Source organism: Tenrec ecaudatus, chromosome 13 (assembly GCF_050624435.1).
Source record: "Tenrec ecaudatus isolate mTenEca1 chromosome 13, mTenEca1.hap1, whole genome shotgun sequence".
Classification (NCBI taxonomy): domain Eukaryota; kingdom Metazoa; phylum Chordata; class Mammalia; order Afrosoricida; family Tenrecidae; genus Tenrec; species Tenrec ecaudatus.
Window position 1 is genome coordinate 103,596,078 of NC_134542.1, and position 17,621 is coordinate 103,613,698.

At 41.3% G+C, this 17,621-nt stretch overlaps 1 protein-coding gene across 1 annotated transcript; it reads right to left on the reverse strand.

Annotated features, from left to right (window-relative positions):
* Window positions 1-14,488: 14,488 nt before the first annotated feature.
* MC2R (melanocortin 2 receptor) lies at window positions 14,489-15,391 on the reverse strand. Its single transcript, XM_075530100.1, has one exon. The coding sequence runs from the start codon at window positions 15,389-15,391 to the stop codon at window positions 14,489-14,491; it is 903 nt and encodes a 300-aa protein (XP_075386215.1).
* Between the last annotated feature and the right edge of the window lie 2,230 nt (window positions 15,392-17,621).

Consider the following 17,621-nt stretch of genomic DNA (forward strand, 5'->3'; position numbering starts at 1 on the left):
AATTAATCTGATACCCTCCCCAAGCCATTGAAGAATGAAGTAACAAGGAACACGGAGACATTCCCATTTAAGAATGGGAGAAAAGGGAGCCCAGCACCCCATTTCAAGCACTCATTGACCTCCCATGGCTAAGCACCACCACATTGGACAGTGCAGATGTAGACCCATTTCTGAGATTTGTACATGTCTCTGTTTGCTCCACGTCACTTTCTTAATCTTAATTATCTGTGCTTTGAGTTATTAAGCTTTGAGGGATACTGAAACTTTAACTTTTTCCTGAGTATTCTGTCCACTTGAAAGGACCCGCTGGACATGCACCCATCATGTGCTCAGTCTTCTGTGGGGAGTGTGGTCATTGCAATGTCTCTGTCCTCCGGATACTTTATATAATTAAGAATGAACTTGGTGGGGTGACATAACTAAATGTACCTGGAATGTGCGACATAGTGCTTTTTGACATCACAGATTTTGTCGGGTGGCTGTGGGCACATATCAGGGACTCGGGGTGTGGGTGTGGCCATGAATTTGGAAAAGCCACTGATATTTTAGAATGTATTTGGCTTCTTATCCCATCCCCATTGAAAATAGAAAGACTAATGCATGGACATCTTACATCAAGTCTTTTGGGACGAGTTGGCTTTGTATAATTGTAGAGGAAAGGGGAACATGGAATAGGAAAATACTGAACAAAATCTCGTGCTTGTTAGTGGTAAAAATAGACCATTCAGAGCCAAAGGGCATATATATATTAGAGCAAGGGTGGAGAATAAATAAAATGTGTTTCTTTCCCCCGCATATTGACTAGAACTGTTCCCACCACAAAGGTTGCTTTAAAATTTGCAAAACATGTTTATAACTAATCTAAGGTAGAGAGGGCAGGAAATAATTTTATAAGAAGAATTTTTTTTGATGCCAATTGTACTAGGTTTTACAAACAAGGAACTTAGACTCTGGTTAGTTAGTTAAAGCTGTTATTTTTCTTCTTCTTTTTTTTTCCCACAAGAGTAAAGCTTGTAGCTAGTTCAGGGATGATTTGCTGGCCCTTAGGAGCGTTTTCCAGTCCAGTCTGTTGGGGCACCACACCCTGGCCCCAAAGTCCACTTTCAGCATTCCCTGGGGACCTTGCCACTCCATTCCCTTGCTGTTCCGCTGCACTCCCCCAGTGCTTTGCCTCGGTGTGGTGGGATCAGGTCAGGTGCAATTCCCACACTGTGTCTCCGGTGCTGTCCCCTGTATCGCCCTTAGTCACTGAGGGGCATCATGTCTCATAGTAGGGCCAGCCATGTTGTTCTCTCTCTGGACTGGCTGCTCTACTCAGGAACATCATCCTCACGGCCTCGTGGGCCAGGCTGTGCTCCACTCTCTCCTCCTGCCCCTTCATCTGCTCCCGTGTGCTCTGATCAGATATGTCCATCTCCCAGAGCTGCAGAATCAATGTCGTCCTTTGGAACAAATTCTTTTTGGGGGAGGGGCAGGAATCCACTTAATTTATGGTGCTTGGGCCAGCCTTCCAGACCTCTCCACTGGTTCCCTATTCCACGCCGGGATATTGCATTCACACCTTGCGGCACTGGGTTGAAGTCTGGTCCCACTTTCCCTGTGGAGATATAAACAATACCCTTCCCTTGGGTGGATTAATGCCCCATGCCCCCGCTCCCCTTTTCTTCCTTATATTCATCCTTTTGTTTTCCTTTCCCCCCAAAGCTGTTATTTTTCTATGTTATGTTGTTTCTTCTTTCAATGTCCAATAAGATTATGCTCACACTGATGGTTGTAGTCTGGGTGGTGGGGTAGCGAAGCACTAGATTGCTTCTAAAAGGTTGGCACTTTGGATTCATCAGCTGCCCCACAGAAGAAGGACGTGGCAGTCTGCTCCCATCAAAATTACAGCCTTGGAGACTCTATGGGGCATTCCACTCTGTTCCTCAAGAGTGGCTATGAGTCAGAATCAACTCAGGGCTAACTCTTGTCATTTCCCTCTCCTAAAGTATGTTTTAACAATAGTATTTTATTGTCGTTGTTGTTTGTGATAGTTTACACAGTAAATTAGCTTAGCGTTTGACACTCTCCAAACAAATAATTGGGTGAATCTGCTGCATAAGATCTCTTTAAAGTGTTGAAAAGCAAGGATGTTACTTTGAGGACTAAAGTGCACCTGATACAAGCCATGTTTTCAACCACATCACTTGCACGTGAAAGTTGCGTAAGGAAGACTGAAGAAGAATGGATGCATTTGAATTAAGGTGCTGGGGAAGAACATGGAAGTAGCATGGACTACAAAAGGACAACCTACTCTGTCTTGGAAGAATGACTTGGATGCTCCTTAGAGGCAAGGATGAGTAGACGTCATCTTACGTACTTTGGACATGTTTCTCTGGAGAAGAACACTGCTTGGTGAAGTGGAGGGGCAGCTAAAAAGAGGAAGACTTTCAACAAGATGATTGACGGAGTGGCTGCATAAGAACAAGGCTCAGGAGCAGGCAGTGTTTCTTTCTGTCGTGCATAGGGTTGTTATGGGTTGGAGCTGACTTGATGGCACCTAACACCCCACCTAGAGACAGTTGATCTCTGATAGAACCCCAAACCTATAAAATGGGAGAAGGCATCGTTTCTTTAACACATGGTTCTGGCAAAACTAGATATGCATTTGAAGAAAAAATAAAAAAGAACCCTTAACTCACAGATCACACAGAAACTAACTCTAGATGGATCAAAGACCTAAATGTAAAATTATAAAATAAAAATCAAAGAAAAATTAGGCACAAACTAATGCATGACACAAATATACTATTATACATTAAAATTCATAAACAACAGAAGAAAACCTACATCAACAGGACTTTCTAAAATGAAGCACTTGTACATATCAAAAGGTTTTACCGAGGAATACAAAGAGATCTAGAGCCTGGGAAAATAGCCCTTCAAGAGATACAAATCAAAACAAAAATGATATATTATCTCACCTAGCAGTACCAGCAAAGTAAAACAAACAAAATAAAACAAATGCTGGCAAGAGTTTGGAAAGACTGGCACCCACATATACTGACTGTAAATAGGAACAGTGAGTGCCTATTGGAAAATGGTATGTCACGTCCTTATAGAGTTGGGAATAGAAATACCACATGACTCAGCAATCCGACTCCGAGGTATATGTCCTAGAGAAGTGAGAGCTGGGACACTAATAGGTATCTATGCACTAATGTTCATTACAGTACTATTCAGAACTGTAAAAGATAACAAGATAAAAACAACCCAAGTGACCAGGAGTGGATAAACAAACTATCATACAGACACACAATGGAATATTATGCAAAATTAAAGAGTAACAATGAATCTGGGGAAAATAGCATAACATAGATGAACCTGTAGGACATTGTGCTAAGTGAAATTAGTCAACACAAAAGGGCAGATACTGTGAGACCACCGTTATAATAAGTCTCAAGACAATTTTATTTGATGGCTACCCGAGGGGGAGAAGGGAAGGGTAAATCAGTGGTTAGAGAATAGAAACATATGAACATGTGTAAAGGGACAGGAATCTAAAACACACAAATGTACTTTAAAAAGTTCCTGGGAAAATGGATGAAAAAGAATGGAATTTTTTTTCTTGAACTTTTTGAAGTCATCATACAATAAGGGGAAGAACAAAATAATGGAGGTGAAGAAAAGCCCTGGGAGAGACTTAAAAGTTACAGGCAACAGGGGTAAGTTATATTACACACCCAATCTTGCCATCATGGCAACAGTGATCCTCTATAAGAGAATACAGAGGTAGATATGCACACTGAACAGGTATGGGAGGTGAATGAGCTACACCTCAGAGCACACTTCTACATATGTGTTAGATATTAAATAGATACATGAATTTAGTCAAGCACACAGAGGGCAAAGCTAGGAAAACATATTATCCATAGCTAAACACCTTGAGTCTCTGGGCCTATGGACCAATTGGCACAATATACGCCACAAACAAAAGTTACATACTCTACTTTGGTGAATGGTGACTGGCATTTTAAAACCTCTGAGCAGCCATCTAAGGTGCAACTATTTATCTATACCCATCCACAGGAAGGGAAAGTGAAGCAAATCAGACACATGTAAATATTTAGTCCAAAGGACTAATGGACCACATGACCTGAACCAGAAAAACGAGATGGTGCCTGACTCTCACTACGGACCACTCCAAAAGGGATAGCATACAGTCCTGGAGAGAATGGGAAAAAATATGAATCAAAAGTCAAAATCATGAAAAGATGAAACAATAGTCATTAGTGACTCTTAGTCTGGAACTATACTTGGCTCTGTGCTTAACATTCTGTTAAACAATGGGCAGGTCCCTAAGGTGAATAATTGCAGTAGAGAAATAAGCTCTTAGAATAAGCAATAATTTGAGAACAAAAGGGAAATATTTTCCCAGGGACAAAGTTCAGAAAGTAAGAAGGGATAGGAAGGCTGGAATAAGGGCAGTGAGAAACAAAGCGAGGAAGGGGGATGAGTGCTGTCATAGTATGCACATTTCAATTAATGGCCTAAATCTAATTGTCTATGTCATTAGTTACTGTTTCTCTAGATATATCAGTCCTGGAATTCACATAAAGAAATTTCTATAATAAAAACCCAAACAACAATAACAAAACAGAAAAACCTTAATCCAAAAGAAATCTGAAAATAATAAAAATCAGAACATATTAAAATGAGTCAAAAGGCAAAACAATAAGATGCTAACTTAAAAAAATCATTAAGATGTTAACTTTTGCAAAACACGAAGGGTATGCAACACAAGAGCAAGGGGAACATAGCAACGAAATCCCCAGGGAATACTAAAAATAGATTTTAGGACCTGGGCATGGCATCCCATCAGACTTAACCGGAAAACACTCCTAAAGGCCTAAAAAACAGTTCTTGAACTAACTGCAGGCTTTTCTTTTTTGTTTGTTTGTTTTCTGTCATTGGCTTTTTGTTTTGTTTTCTCTTGTTGCTTTCTTTTGCTGTCTTGGTTTTGTGTATGTTATATTACCTCTGCAGGTCTGTCTAAATAAGATAGGCTGGATGAACAATCTGGAGGAGAAAACAACGGGACTGGCGGTTCCAGGGGTCGTGGAAGAGGGGGAGGCAGGGGGAAAGGAAGTGGCGTTAACAAACCCAGGGAAAAGGGAACAACAAGTGATTCAAATCGGTGGTGAGTAGGGTGTAGGATGCCTGGTAGGGCGTGATCAAAGGTAATGTAAACAAGAGGAATTACTGAATCCCAAATGAAGGCTGAGCATGATAGTGGGACAAGAGGAAAGGAAAAGGTAATAGAGGAAAGAACTAGGAGGCAAAGAGCATTTATAGAGGTCTAAATAAAGGCATGTACCTATGTAAATATATTTATATACTAGGATGGAGAAATCTGTGTGCATATATTTATAGGTTTAGTATTAAGGTAGCAGATGGACATTGGGCCTCCACTCAAGTATTCCCTCAATGCAAGAATACTCCGTTCTATTAAACGGGCATTCCATGATGCTCACCTTCCTGACAGGATTACTGAAGACAAAGTGGGCACACATAAACAAATGCGGTGAAGAAAGCTGATGGTGCCGGCTATCAAAAGATATAGCATCTGGAGTCTTAAAGGCTTGAAGGTAAACAAGCGGCCATCTAGCTCAGAAGCAACAAAGCCCACATGGAAGAAGCACACCAGACTGTGTGATCATGAGGTGTTGAAGGGATCAGGTATCAGGCATCAAAGAACAAAAAAATCAAATCATTGTGAATGAGGGGGAGTGCAGACTGGGGACCCAAGACCCATCTGTAGGCAACTGGACATCCCCTTACAGAAGGGTCTTGGGGAAGAGATGAGTCAGTCAGAGTGCAGTGTAGCAGCAATGAAATGTACATTTTTCCTCTAGTTCCTAAATGCTTCCCCTCACCCCCACTCCCCGTATCATGATCCCAATTCTACCTTACAAATCTGGCTAGACCAGAGGTTGTACACTGGTACAGATGGGAGCTGGAAACACAGGGTATCCAGGACAGGTGATCCCTTCAGGACCAGTGCTGAGAATGGCAATACCAGGAGGGTGGGGTGTAAAGGGGGAACCAATTGCAAGGATCTACCTATAACCTCCTCCCTGGGGGATGGACAACAGAAAAGTGGGTGAAGGGAGACGTTGGACAGTGTAAGATATGACAAAATAATAATAATTTATAAATTATCAAGGGTTCATGAGGGAGAAGGGAGTGGGGAGGAAGGAGAAAAATGAAGAGCTGATACCAAGGGCTCAAGCAGAAAACAAATGTTTTGAGAATGATGGTGGCAACAAATGTACAAATGTGCTTGACCCAATGGATGGATATATGGATTGTGAAAAGAGTTGTACAAACCCCCAATAAAATGATTTAAAATTTTTTTCCTAAAGAGAAAATAGTCTATGATAAAACTTTTGCCAGTTTGCTTTTTTTGAGATGTACAACTTATTGAAAACAATTGTAACAATTGACTATAGACCCTTACCCCGAATCAATGAAAAGTTTCCATTACTTATGAGTCCCCTTTCCAACTCCCTTCTACCCCTGTTGTGGCCTGATCTTCTTGAGTTGGCTCAGACTCATAGAGTTCCTTCTTACAGTAGAACAAAACATTATCTGGTCCTGTACTATTCTCACAATGGTTATGTTTAAGGCCATTTCTCGAATTACTATTAACCTCAGGACTAACCATCATTTGTTGTGATCCACACAGTTGAATGCTTTTACATACTCCATAAAACACAAGTAAACATCTTTCTGGTATTTGTTCTCAGTCAAGACATATTGCTGTGATGCTGGAAACTTTGCCACCAGTATTTCAAATAATAGCAGGGCCATCTGTGGGGGACTGGTTTCAACCAAGCTTCCAGATTAAAACAGACTAGGAAAAGTGAAGAGGGAGTCTATATCTGAAAGAGAAGCCACTGGAAAGCTTATGAATAGCAGCAGAGCATTATCTGATACAGAGCCGGAAGGCACTTGAAATATGCCTTGGGAAGAGAGCTGTCTTTTCAAAGTAAGTTAATGTTGTGGATTGAACAAAACTTTCATGACATTTATTTCTTGAATAGGGTATCATGAAAAATGACAAGAAACATGAAAACATGCATAAAAACATGACATATGAAGTATGAATCTAGGAAATATAAGTGGGCATAAATACAAAACACTTCTAGTTGGTGGGTCACATAACTGTCTTCCAAATTTCTTGGCATAAATAAGTGATTCTGGCATTGCATCAATTTGTTGAAACATTTCAATTGGTGTTCCATCAGTTCCAAGAAATGTGGAAGACAACTGCCTGGAAGAGATCCACATTTACCATGTTTCAAAGGTGATATAGCATAATATGGTAATTAAGGTGAGGTGTCATAAATATCACATGTGAGTGAAATTTTTCTAAAGGTAATCCAAATACTATTGCACCAATACATTGACAGGGAACTGCCAGAAATTCAATCCAAGTTTAGAAGAGGCTATGGGGTAAGGGATACTATTGTTGACATTTGATGGATCTTGACTGAACGCAGAGATGCAAGCCAAATCACAGTGAGATACCATTTCATTCTTCCAAGGAGGGCCATTGCGGATGGGAATGCCAAGTGGTAGAGCCACTGTGGAAAACACTATCGTAGTTGCTCAGCAAAACAACAACAGGACTGCCATTGTTGGTATGAGTGCTGTGGAGTCAGTCCTGAGTCATAACAAACTCATAAAATCGGGCAAACCATTAGTTAGTCTTACACCATCGTCATAATCGATCCTAAGTTTGAGCCTCTGGGCCAATCCATTTCATTGTAAGTGTTCTTCTTTCGCACTGACCCCCTGTCAAGTATGGTGTTTTCGAAAGCGTAGGAGACAAATCTCATTACCCTCACTTGACTGTTCTGCTAAAACAGATTGCTTCACACTTTGGGCACTCAATGATGTATTTAATATTCTTGGCCCACAGCATAATTTCAAACACATTAATTCTTCTTCAGTCTTGTTTAGTCATTTTCCAGCTTTAGTATGGATATGAGGTGATTGAAAATACCTCTATTTGTGCCCTAAATTCACTGCTTTTGAGATGATTCTGACTCATAATGACTCTAAAAGACAGTGTAACCGGGGTCCTTAAACTACGGCCTGTGGGCCACATGTGACCTGCCGAGGACATTTATCTGGCCCGCCAGTGTTCTTGCTGCCGCTGCCTGTCCTGCTTAGCAGCCTACTTAGTGTGCATAGGAATTTGGTCATAGTTTTTTCTTTTAAACTTTAGTCCGGCCCTTCAACGGTCTGAGGGACAGTGAACTAGCCCCCTGTGTAAAAAGTTTGAGGACCCCTGTAGAACTTACCCTGTGGGTTTCAGAGTCTGTAAGACTGTACAAGAGTTGTTAGCTGTGGTTGAGTGAGTTCCAACTCATAGTGACCTGATGTGCAAGCAAACCAAACCAAACCAAACTAAACCAAACCAAACCAAACCAAACCAAGCCAAACCAAGCCAAACCCTAACTGGTCCTGCACCATCCTCATAATTGCTATTATGTTTTAACCCATTGTTTCAGCCCCTGTGTCAGTCTATCTTGTCGAGGGCCTTTTTCTTTTTCATTGCCCCTCTACTTCCCCAGGACTGGCCTCTCTTAACAACATGCCAAAGTACGTGGACAAAGTCTCACCATCCTTGCCTCTAATGAACATTCTGGTTGTGCTTTCTAAACAGATTTGATTTTTTTGGGCAGTCCATGCTACTTCCACTATTCTTCTCCAGCACCATAATTCAAATACATGGATTCTTCTTAGGTCTTCCTTATTTAATGTCCACCTTTCACAACCACAGGAGGCAATGGAAAAGATACCATGGCTTTGTCACCTGCACCTTCATCCTCAAAGTAACATCCATGTTTTTCAACACTTTAATGAGGCCTTGTGCACAAGGCAGATCGACCCAATGCAGTGCGTCGTTTGATCTCTTGACTTGTGTTTCCCTGAGCATTGACTGTGGAACCAAGCAGGATGAAATCCTTGACAACTTCAGTCTCTTCTCCATTTACCGTGATGTTGCCTATGGGTCCAGTTGTGAGAATGTTAGTCTTCTTTACACTGAAGGAAGCCGTCCTTGCTCTCATCAGCACGTGCTTCAAGTCCTTTTCCCTTTCAGCAAGCATGACCGCTCCGTCTGCACATCACCCTTCCTCCCATCTTGATGCCACATTCTTCGTCATATAATCCAGCTTCTCTGATGATGTGATCAACATACAGATTGAATAAGTACAGTGACCACGTACGGTGAGAGGATTTAACCCTGCCACACACAGGAAGAGAAAGCCTCACCTTTCTTCCACAGAGTGGCTGGTAGTTTCGAACTGCTGACCTTGTGATTAGCAGCCTAACACATAATCACTACGCCAGCACAGCTCCTATGGCTTGAGTCAGACACAAAGTATTCCTTTACATTTTAACCTTTTAAGACGTCTTTTGCAACAAATTTGGCCACTGGCATATTTCGCTTGATTTTCTGAGTGCTGCTTCTACAGATATCGATTGTGGATGCAAGGAAAGTAAAATCATGGGCAAATTCAATATTTTCTCTTTTTAGCAACAACTGAGTATGCTCCCTGCTACTTATTTGTCAGTTTGGCATACTATGGCGGCTTGCATTGCTACTTTGGTGCTAGAAACTGTATCACCAGGATTTCAGATACCAGCAGGGTCACCTGTTTCAGACAGCTTTCAACAGAGCTTCCAGACCCATGCTTTTAGATTTCATCTCTTTTCTTAATTTCTGTCTGGTGTTTTGGGGAAGTGCTCATCAAGTCATCTCAAAGCTTGCCTTGTAGAGCATCTCCTCCTGCCCGAATGTTTCCAAATGGAGCCGTTATTTACCTGCTCTTTACCCAGTCACTAAGTACAGAAACTTTGTAGTGATCTTCTTTCTTTCTCTTGATATTTCTATGGACTCATAGTAAAAATACTGTAGACCCTACCACCAAAATGTCTCACACCATAATTCCATCTTCCCATTCTCAATGCTAGAAACAGGTCTTATTTGATTACCTATGAATGTGGATTTTTTTGTTAATATTTAAAATACTACCCTTAAACACTGTTCTGATGGTGTCATTATGTATATTTGGAAACCTTTTATAGCTCACCATGTTTGCCTTATGAAGTACCAAGTTCTTCTCATTCGTAACTTCAGTGATCTCCACAATAGAAGCTAATTTCCCAGTCACCCTACATAGCAATAAAAACAGGCTGCTGTGAACATGATTTGTACTTCCCCTTCCCCGTGTCCATGTTAAGTTCTATAGTCTACTATGTTCACCCTTCTACAACTGTGTACTCTTTAAAATGCATCTTAAGTTCCTCTTCTCTCATGGCTCCTTTGTGAACCTTGTACTAATGCCTCATTTAGGATATGTATTGTTTAACATTGCAGATAGGTTTTATATCTCTTATCAGAACGGGAGGAACCCTGGTGTCATATCATAGTGGGCTACACCTTGGACAGTGAACAACAAGGTCAGCAGTTCAAATCTACCAACCACTCCATGGGAGAAAGATGAGGCTTCCAACTACTATAAAGATTTATAGTCCAAGAAACCCACAGGGGCAGTTCTACCCTGTCTTTGAGGGGTTTCTATGAGTCTCAAATGACTCAATGGCAGTGAGTTTTTTTGTTTTACCAGAACACTAGAGTTTGTAGAAAGTACAAACTGTCAACTAGGGTAGTTCTGTCCCCTAGAACTTCTAACCGTGATTGCTATGCTCTATATGATCACTCTCGCCTATGGCAGCCACTAACATAGGAGGTGGCATACATGTAGCCACTACCTTACATGTGGCAAATGAGTACTTGCCACGTGGCTAGTGTGTTCTAGATTTTATTACCATTTACAACATGGTCGCTTGACAGATACTGCAGAGAAAAGAAACACTCTCAATCTTCAACTTCCCAAAGCAAACTGGAAAAGAAAATAGGACATCTCCATCACCATCTCTGAAGAAAGAATCTGCATGAGGACAAATGAAATTACATTATCCCTCTACTAAAAAAGTTATTTTAAGAGAAAGGAGGCGGCCTCATTCTCAGTCTCCAAAAAGAGACAGTGTTAGGAAGTCAGAAGATCTGAACCACTCTCCTCAAGAAGAGCTACGTGGAGAGAGAACAAATGATATTAGTCAATCATAAAACATTCTTCACATATATCAAACAAATGTTGAGCATATGTCAAACATATGACAACCCAAAAAGAAGGACAATATTAATAATGTTAATAATAGCTAAGAGAGGTTAACTTTTAACCTAACTATATCTCCATTAATTCAAGTTCTAATTCACTCTGTCTTCTGCTTCATACACAGCAGAAGACAAGATATATGACTGGGATCCACTGACATACACACTTACGTGCATCAAATGATTTCATCAAAAGACAGCCTATGGTCTGGGAAAATATCTTTAGCAAAATCACCATGACCAAGGGACTAATATATAGAACACTGAAATACTTCAATAAGAAAACAACAACAAATAATCCAATTTAAAAATAGGTAAAATACATGAATAGACAGTCCACCAAAATGGCTAACAAACACATGGAAAATGCTCAAGATCACTAGCTATCTGGAAGATGAAAATCAAAACAATGAGAAGAGGCTACTTGCAAGGACAATGATAGCCCATTAAGAACAAACAAACAAACAAAGAACAACAAATTCTGGCAAGGGTATGGAGAAATGGGAACTCCTTGTCCACTACTGGTGGGTCTGTAAATACGTACAATCAATGTGGAAAATGATATGGTGATGCCTGAAACAACTGGAAATAGAAATTCCTTATGATCCAGAAATACCTGGCTATATGGCCTGAAGAAGTAAGAGAAATAACACGATCAGATATCTATGCATTCCCATGTTCATGGCAGCAATGTTCACAGTAGCAGGACGTTGGAAACAGTCCTAAATCCCATCAGGAGGATAGAGAATAAAGAAACTCTGGTACATCCACACAGTGGAATACTACACATCTCTAAAACAGTTTGATGAAACCACAAAGCACTTCACAACATACATGGACTTGGAGAACATCACACTGAGTGAAGTTAATCAATCTCAAAAGGACAAATACTCTATGGGGACCACCTACCAGGAGGGTTAACACTAATACAAAGTCGACACCTGGTCTCGGGACATGCATTCACTTCATCTGGTCTGCCAAATCACAGAGTGGCGTATTTGTCTGATGCTCATGAACCATTTATCACGCCTTTGTTTGTACATCTTCAAAACCACTTCTTCAGAGGAAGCCCCACCTCACCTGGAGTCAGATTTTCATATAGGAGAGAGAAAGAGAGGTCCAAATAGTTCTGGTCAAATAGCATTCCTCCACGGGAACCCCAGTTTAATACGCTCCTACAACAATGTCCAGTGCACTTTGATGGAAATGTATGACCAGAAGAGAAGGGGGTTTCTGCCTTAGAGAAGAGGATTGCATTTCTGGGAGCCCTGGTGGGATGGTGGTTACCTGTTGGGCTGTGATCCTCAAGGTCTGCAGTTTGAAGCCATCAGTCGCCCCTCGGGAGAAAGATGCGTTATTCTACTTCCGTAAACTGTTACCATCTCAGAAACCCACAGGGGCAGTTCTACCCAGTGCCATAGGGTCACTATGAGTCAGCATCGACCCCATGGCAGTGAGTGAGGGCTAAAGGAGGAAGGGGTAGCCTACCCTGGGGAGCGCACTTGGCATTACTTGTACAGATCCCCCACTGGGAGAATACACCCTGTATTACTTTGCTAAACACAGATCATGCTTGACCAAATTTCTATCTTACTCTTGAAGCCAGGCGTTGTATTAAAGACCACCTGAACGTCAGGTGTACAGCATTTTTCATAGGCCACATTGGAAGGATCCGATTTGGAAACTTCTCCAAGTGACCTGGACTTTCCCTTAAATACACCTGTTGCAAATTATAGACACTGAAATGCTCTTTTGGGCTTCAAGCGGAAACGTTCTAGGGTGAGAAGTAGATAATTGCTATCCTAACATCATAAACTTTGAAATCATTGAACTGTGGTTCAAATATCTTGCTTTCCAGGTTGCCTAATAATTGGCAACATAGATCAACATGTATGTGCCATTTTCATGTGGTTGCAACATGTTTTAACTCTGCAGGCATAATTTTGCCCCAGTGATTGAGTTACCAAAATGTTTGCCATGTCTTTAACCCTCATTGTTTCCTAAGCAGTGTTCAGTAGCTTATGCTTTTAATCTATACAAATGAGCTCCCCATCTCTGCATCTGTGTTTGCATAGTTGATGGTATCGGGAGAAATCAGTTGATGTGTTTGCTCATTTGCTACTCGTTCACTTCAGGCTAAATAAAGTGAGTCTTCGTTTCAACACGTACTCATAATTTATGAGGGCTAATTAAACTGACATTTAATCAGGGATCAAGAGCTCATGATGAATTTTTGAGCTGTTGCCCAACTGGTGCGGTGACACCCTATGCTCTACGAATAATAATTTATGTGTGTATGTTACGGCTGAGCACTTTTCCTCGTAGGGTAAATTCCAAGAAATCGGAATGCTGGCTTAAATGCATTGGTGAAATTGAACAGTATAGGATGTTCCCACATTTTACTCTTTTAAAACATTCTACCAATTTATAATCCAGCCAGCAACGCATGTGTGGGCTGGTGTTCCTATAGCTTCATCAGCAGAGTTTTGCAAAAGTTCTGATGAAAAGAAATGATACTACAAAATATTTTAAATTTTCCTTTCTCTAATTATAAGACATGTGTATCTTTTAATGTGCATAGGAATTATTTTCATCAGATCCCTATTCAACTATTTGCTCAAGTCATTTGTTTAAATAACTGGTATTCGAGAGGAGTGAGTTAAGTAAATTATGCTAGTTTGGGGGGCACTTCTAAACTTAGTCTCTCTCTGTTTCTACAAAGAGCTGAGGTGGCTTACATTACAGCAGGCAGGCCGAGGAGAGAATGGGAAGGTGGGAACTTTGCAAGGCGATGGGAGGCAGCCAGGGAGAAATCCAGCTTCACTAATTTATCGGCCCCCTTTGGCTTACCAAAATCCCACAGCTTCTTCTCTGAGTCACTCGGCCCAGGGATTTCAACTTCTGGAAGTTAGTTGCAGTACATTTTAGTCTGGACAGCCCAACTCAGGGAGAACTCGCCTGTAGATAGCTACAGAAGAAGACGTTTTATTCCTTAGCCCCAAATCCTTGAATTTTTATTGCTGCATGTACGTCGTCTTCCATTCTTTATTTTTTTAATACATCACTTTTTAAAACCCCTTCAATCTAGAAGTTGCTCCTACAGAAAATCTGTCCATGCAGAACCACACTGCTACAGATAATACTCAGTGACATGCTTCTCATGTCTATTAGGAAATAAATGGCAAGTTGGGTGCATTAATATTTGTTGATATGTCACTTGTCAATGATCCCTGTGGTTTCTCCGATCAAAGATCAGTAATTCCACTGGTACCTGTTGCAGAATATCATCTTTTTGAATGCGTCTCTGAGCTCTGGGCTTCGGAAGGCATATATAAAGGGATCAATAACCGCATTACACATAATCAACATACCATTTACCTGGAAGAGGGACATGTAGCAAATACAGTAAGGGTTATTTGGACAGAAGGTCATTAAGAGGACATGAAGGATGAAGGGGGCCCAGCAGAAGATGAAGACTCCAAGCAGGATGGTCAGTGTGAAGGCCCCTTTCATATTGGCTCTAGGGAGGACTGAGATATTTCTAGCATGGGAACGGGCCAGCAGGAACATATGCACATAAAGGCCTAGGATGAAGAGCAGCATCAGGGGGAACAGAGACGTGAAGGTGAGCACCGTGGGGATGTGATGGGAGAAGACCACCATGGTGATGCCGCTTCCTGTGCAGAAGGTCCAGATGGTCGCCAGGATGAGAGCAGTCCGGCGCATGGTCATGATGCTGTGGTACTGCAGGGCATGGAATATTGTGATGTAGCGGTCTGCGGCAATTACCGACAGGCTGAAAATGGAGCCGAGCAGAGAGACAATGAACATGGAATCAATGATGTCATCGGCTGTTGTTTCAAAATTGCCACGAGGTTTGAGATAACCCATGTTTCTGAGCATGATCAAAATGTTTTCCAAGATCTTGTACAGGCTGCCCATCATATCAGAGATGGCCAGGCTGCAAATGAAAAAATACATGGGTAGCTGAAGATTCTTATTTTTGATCACAGCCAGAAGGACGATTAGATTCTCCAACACCCCAAATATGGAAATTGTGAAAAATATCTCTTCTGGCAATACAACATGAGGACAGTCTGAAGTATTTCTGTCTGAATCATTGATGTTTTCATATGGATTGATAATGTGCTTCATTTCTCTTGCTTGTAGTTAATCCACGGATGTTACTTGGGCATCACAAAAAATTTGATTAGTTTTCCAAAATGTTATCTACTTTGGAACACTTGCTAGAGATCTGAGGTAAAAATCACTTTGGCCACCTAAAAGAGAATGTATACACATATTAGTTGGAAAATAGGTTATAAAATTTAAAAATCATATATATTAATGAAATAATTTAAATAGAACATTATAAATTTAAATACGGTACTCCTCCTAACTACTCTGTAAATAACATCTTTAGTGGGATCTCCAGACAAGAAATAAAAATTTGTCCACCTTCCCCCCTTTATCTTCCTCATTGTCAGGAACTCAATTGTATGATGTATTAAAATGACACCTTTTGAATTAAAAAAATGCAATTGTGAAAAGTGGAAAATCTGCACCAATCCATCACAGATTTGGAGTAGTGCTTTGGATTAATGGGCTGATAAGATGTTTAATTTTTTTGATTTTCATATTTTCTCTTCTTGGGTGAGTGACTGACCACATAGCATATGGAATACAGGTAAAGGTTTTGAAGCATAATTCTCAGAGTTGACTGTGTAATACATGTCATCACTTTTATTCAAAAGGTAGCATTCCCAAGAATGGCATTTTGAGAAGCAGAAAAGAGTCATCTAGATTGTAATTAAATGGGCTGGAAACATCAGGTCCTGGTGAGATATGTGGACTTTTTTACACTCCTAAGGGCCAACAAACGATCCTTGAACTAACTACAAGTTTTTCTTTTGTGAAGTGTTTTGTTTTGTTCTTTGTCAGTGATTTGTTTTTGTTGCTTTGTTGTCTGGTTGTATACTGTTGTTTTGTTTTCTTCTGTCTTGTTTTCATGAATCTTAGTGTCTCCACAGGTCTGTCTGAATAGGACAGGCTGGATGAACTATCTGGAGGAAAAACAATGGGACCGACAGTTCCGGGGGGATTTGGGGTGGGGGTGGGGTAAGGGGAAAAGGAAGTGGTGTCAACAAACACAGGGACAAGGGAACAACATGGGACCCAAAATGGTAGAGAGAGGGGAGTGGCAGGCCTGGTGAGGAATGATCAAGGGAAAGGTTGCGTAGAGAAGAGGTATAGCTGTAGCCCAGGTGGTGACGGAGCATGGTAGTGGGACAGGAGGAAAGTCAAGGGAGATGGAGGAAAGAGCTAGGAGTCAAAGGGCATTTATGGAGGTCTGGACAAAGACATGTACATGCAAATATATATATGAGGATGGGAAATAGATCTATGTGTCTATATTTATAGGTTAAGTATTAAGGGGGCAGAAGGACCTTGGGCCTCTACTCAAGCACTCCCTCAATGTATGAATACTTTCTTTTATTAAATTGGAACTCTATGATGCTCACTCTCCCGACACAACTGCTGAAGCCAAAGTGGGTGAACAAGTAAATATGGTGAAGAAAGCTGATGGTGCCCGGCTATCAAAAGAGATAGTGACTGGGGTCTTAAAGGCTTGAAGATAAACAAGCCACCATCTAGCTCAGAAGCAACAAAGCCCACATGGAAGAACACACCAGCCTGTGTGATCGAGTGGTCCCGAAGGGATCAGTTATCAGGCATCAAAGAACAAAAAATCATATCATTGACTGCACACCTCCATGATAGGATCGCTGAAGACAAATGGGTGCATAAGCAAATGTGGCAAACAAAGCTGATGGTGCACGGCTATCAAAAGAGATAGTGTCTGGGGTCTTAAAGGCTTGAAGGCGAACAAGCGGCCATCTAGCTCAGAAGCAAAAAAGCCCACATGGAAGAAGCACACCAGCCAGTGCGATCACAAGGTGCCAAAGGGACCGGGTATAAGGCATCATGCAAAAAATATATATATGTATATATATATGTGTGTATATATATATCATATTGAATGAAGGGGGAAGTGCAGAGTGGAGACCCAAGGCCCAAGTGTCGGCCACTGGAGATCCCCTCATAGAGGGGTTTAGGAGAGGAGATGGGTCAGTCAGGGTGCGAGGTAGTACCGATGAAGAGCACAGCTTTCCCCCAGATCCTGGATGCTTCCTCTCCCCAACTACCATGATCCGAATTCTACCTTGCAGGACTGGATAGGGCAGAGGTTGTTCACTGGTGCATATAGGGGCTGGAGGCACAGGGAATCCAGAGTAGATGATACCTTCAGGACCAAGGGTGTGAGGGGCGATGCTGGGAGAGTGGATTGGAAAGGGGGAACTGATTACAAGGATTCACATGTGAC

Bases quoted from the DNA above. Each gene is read 5' to 3' on its own strand.
- MC2R (XM_075530100.1), bottom strand. From the start codon at position 15,391: ATGAAGCACATTATCAATCCATATGAAAACATCAATGATTCAGACAGA.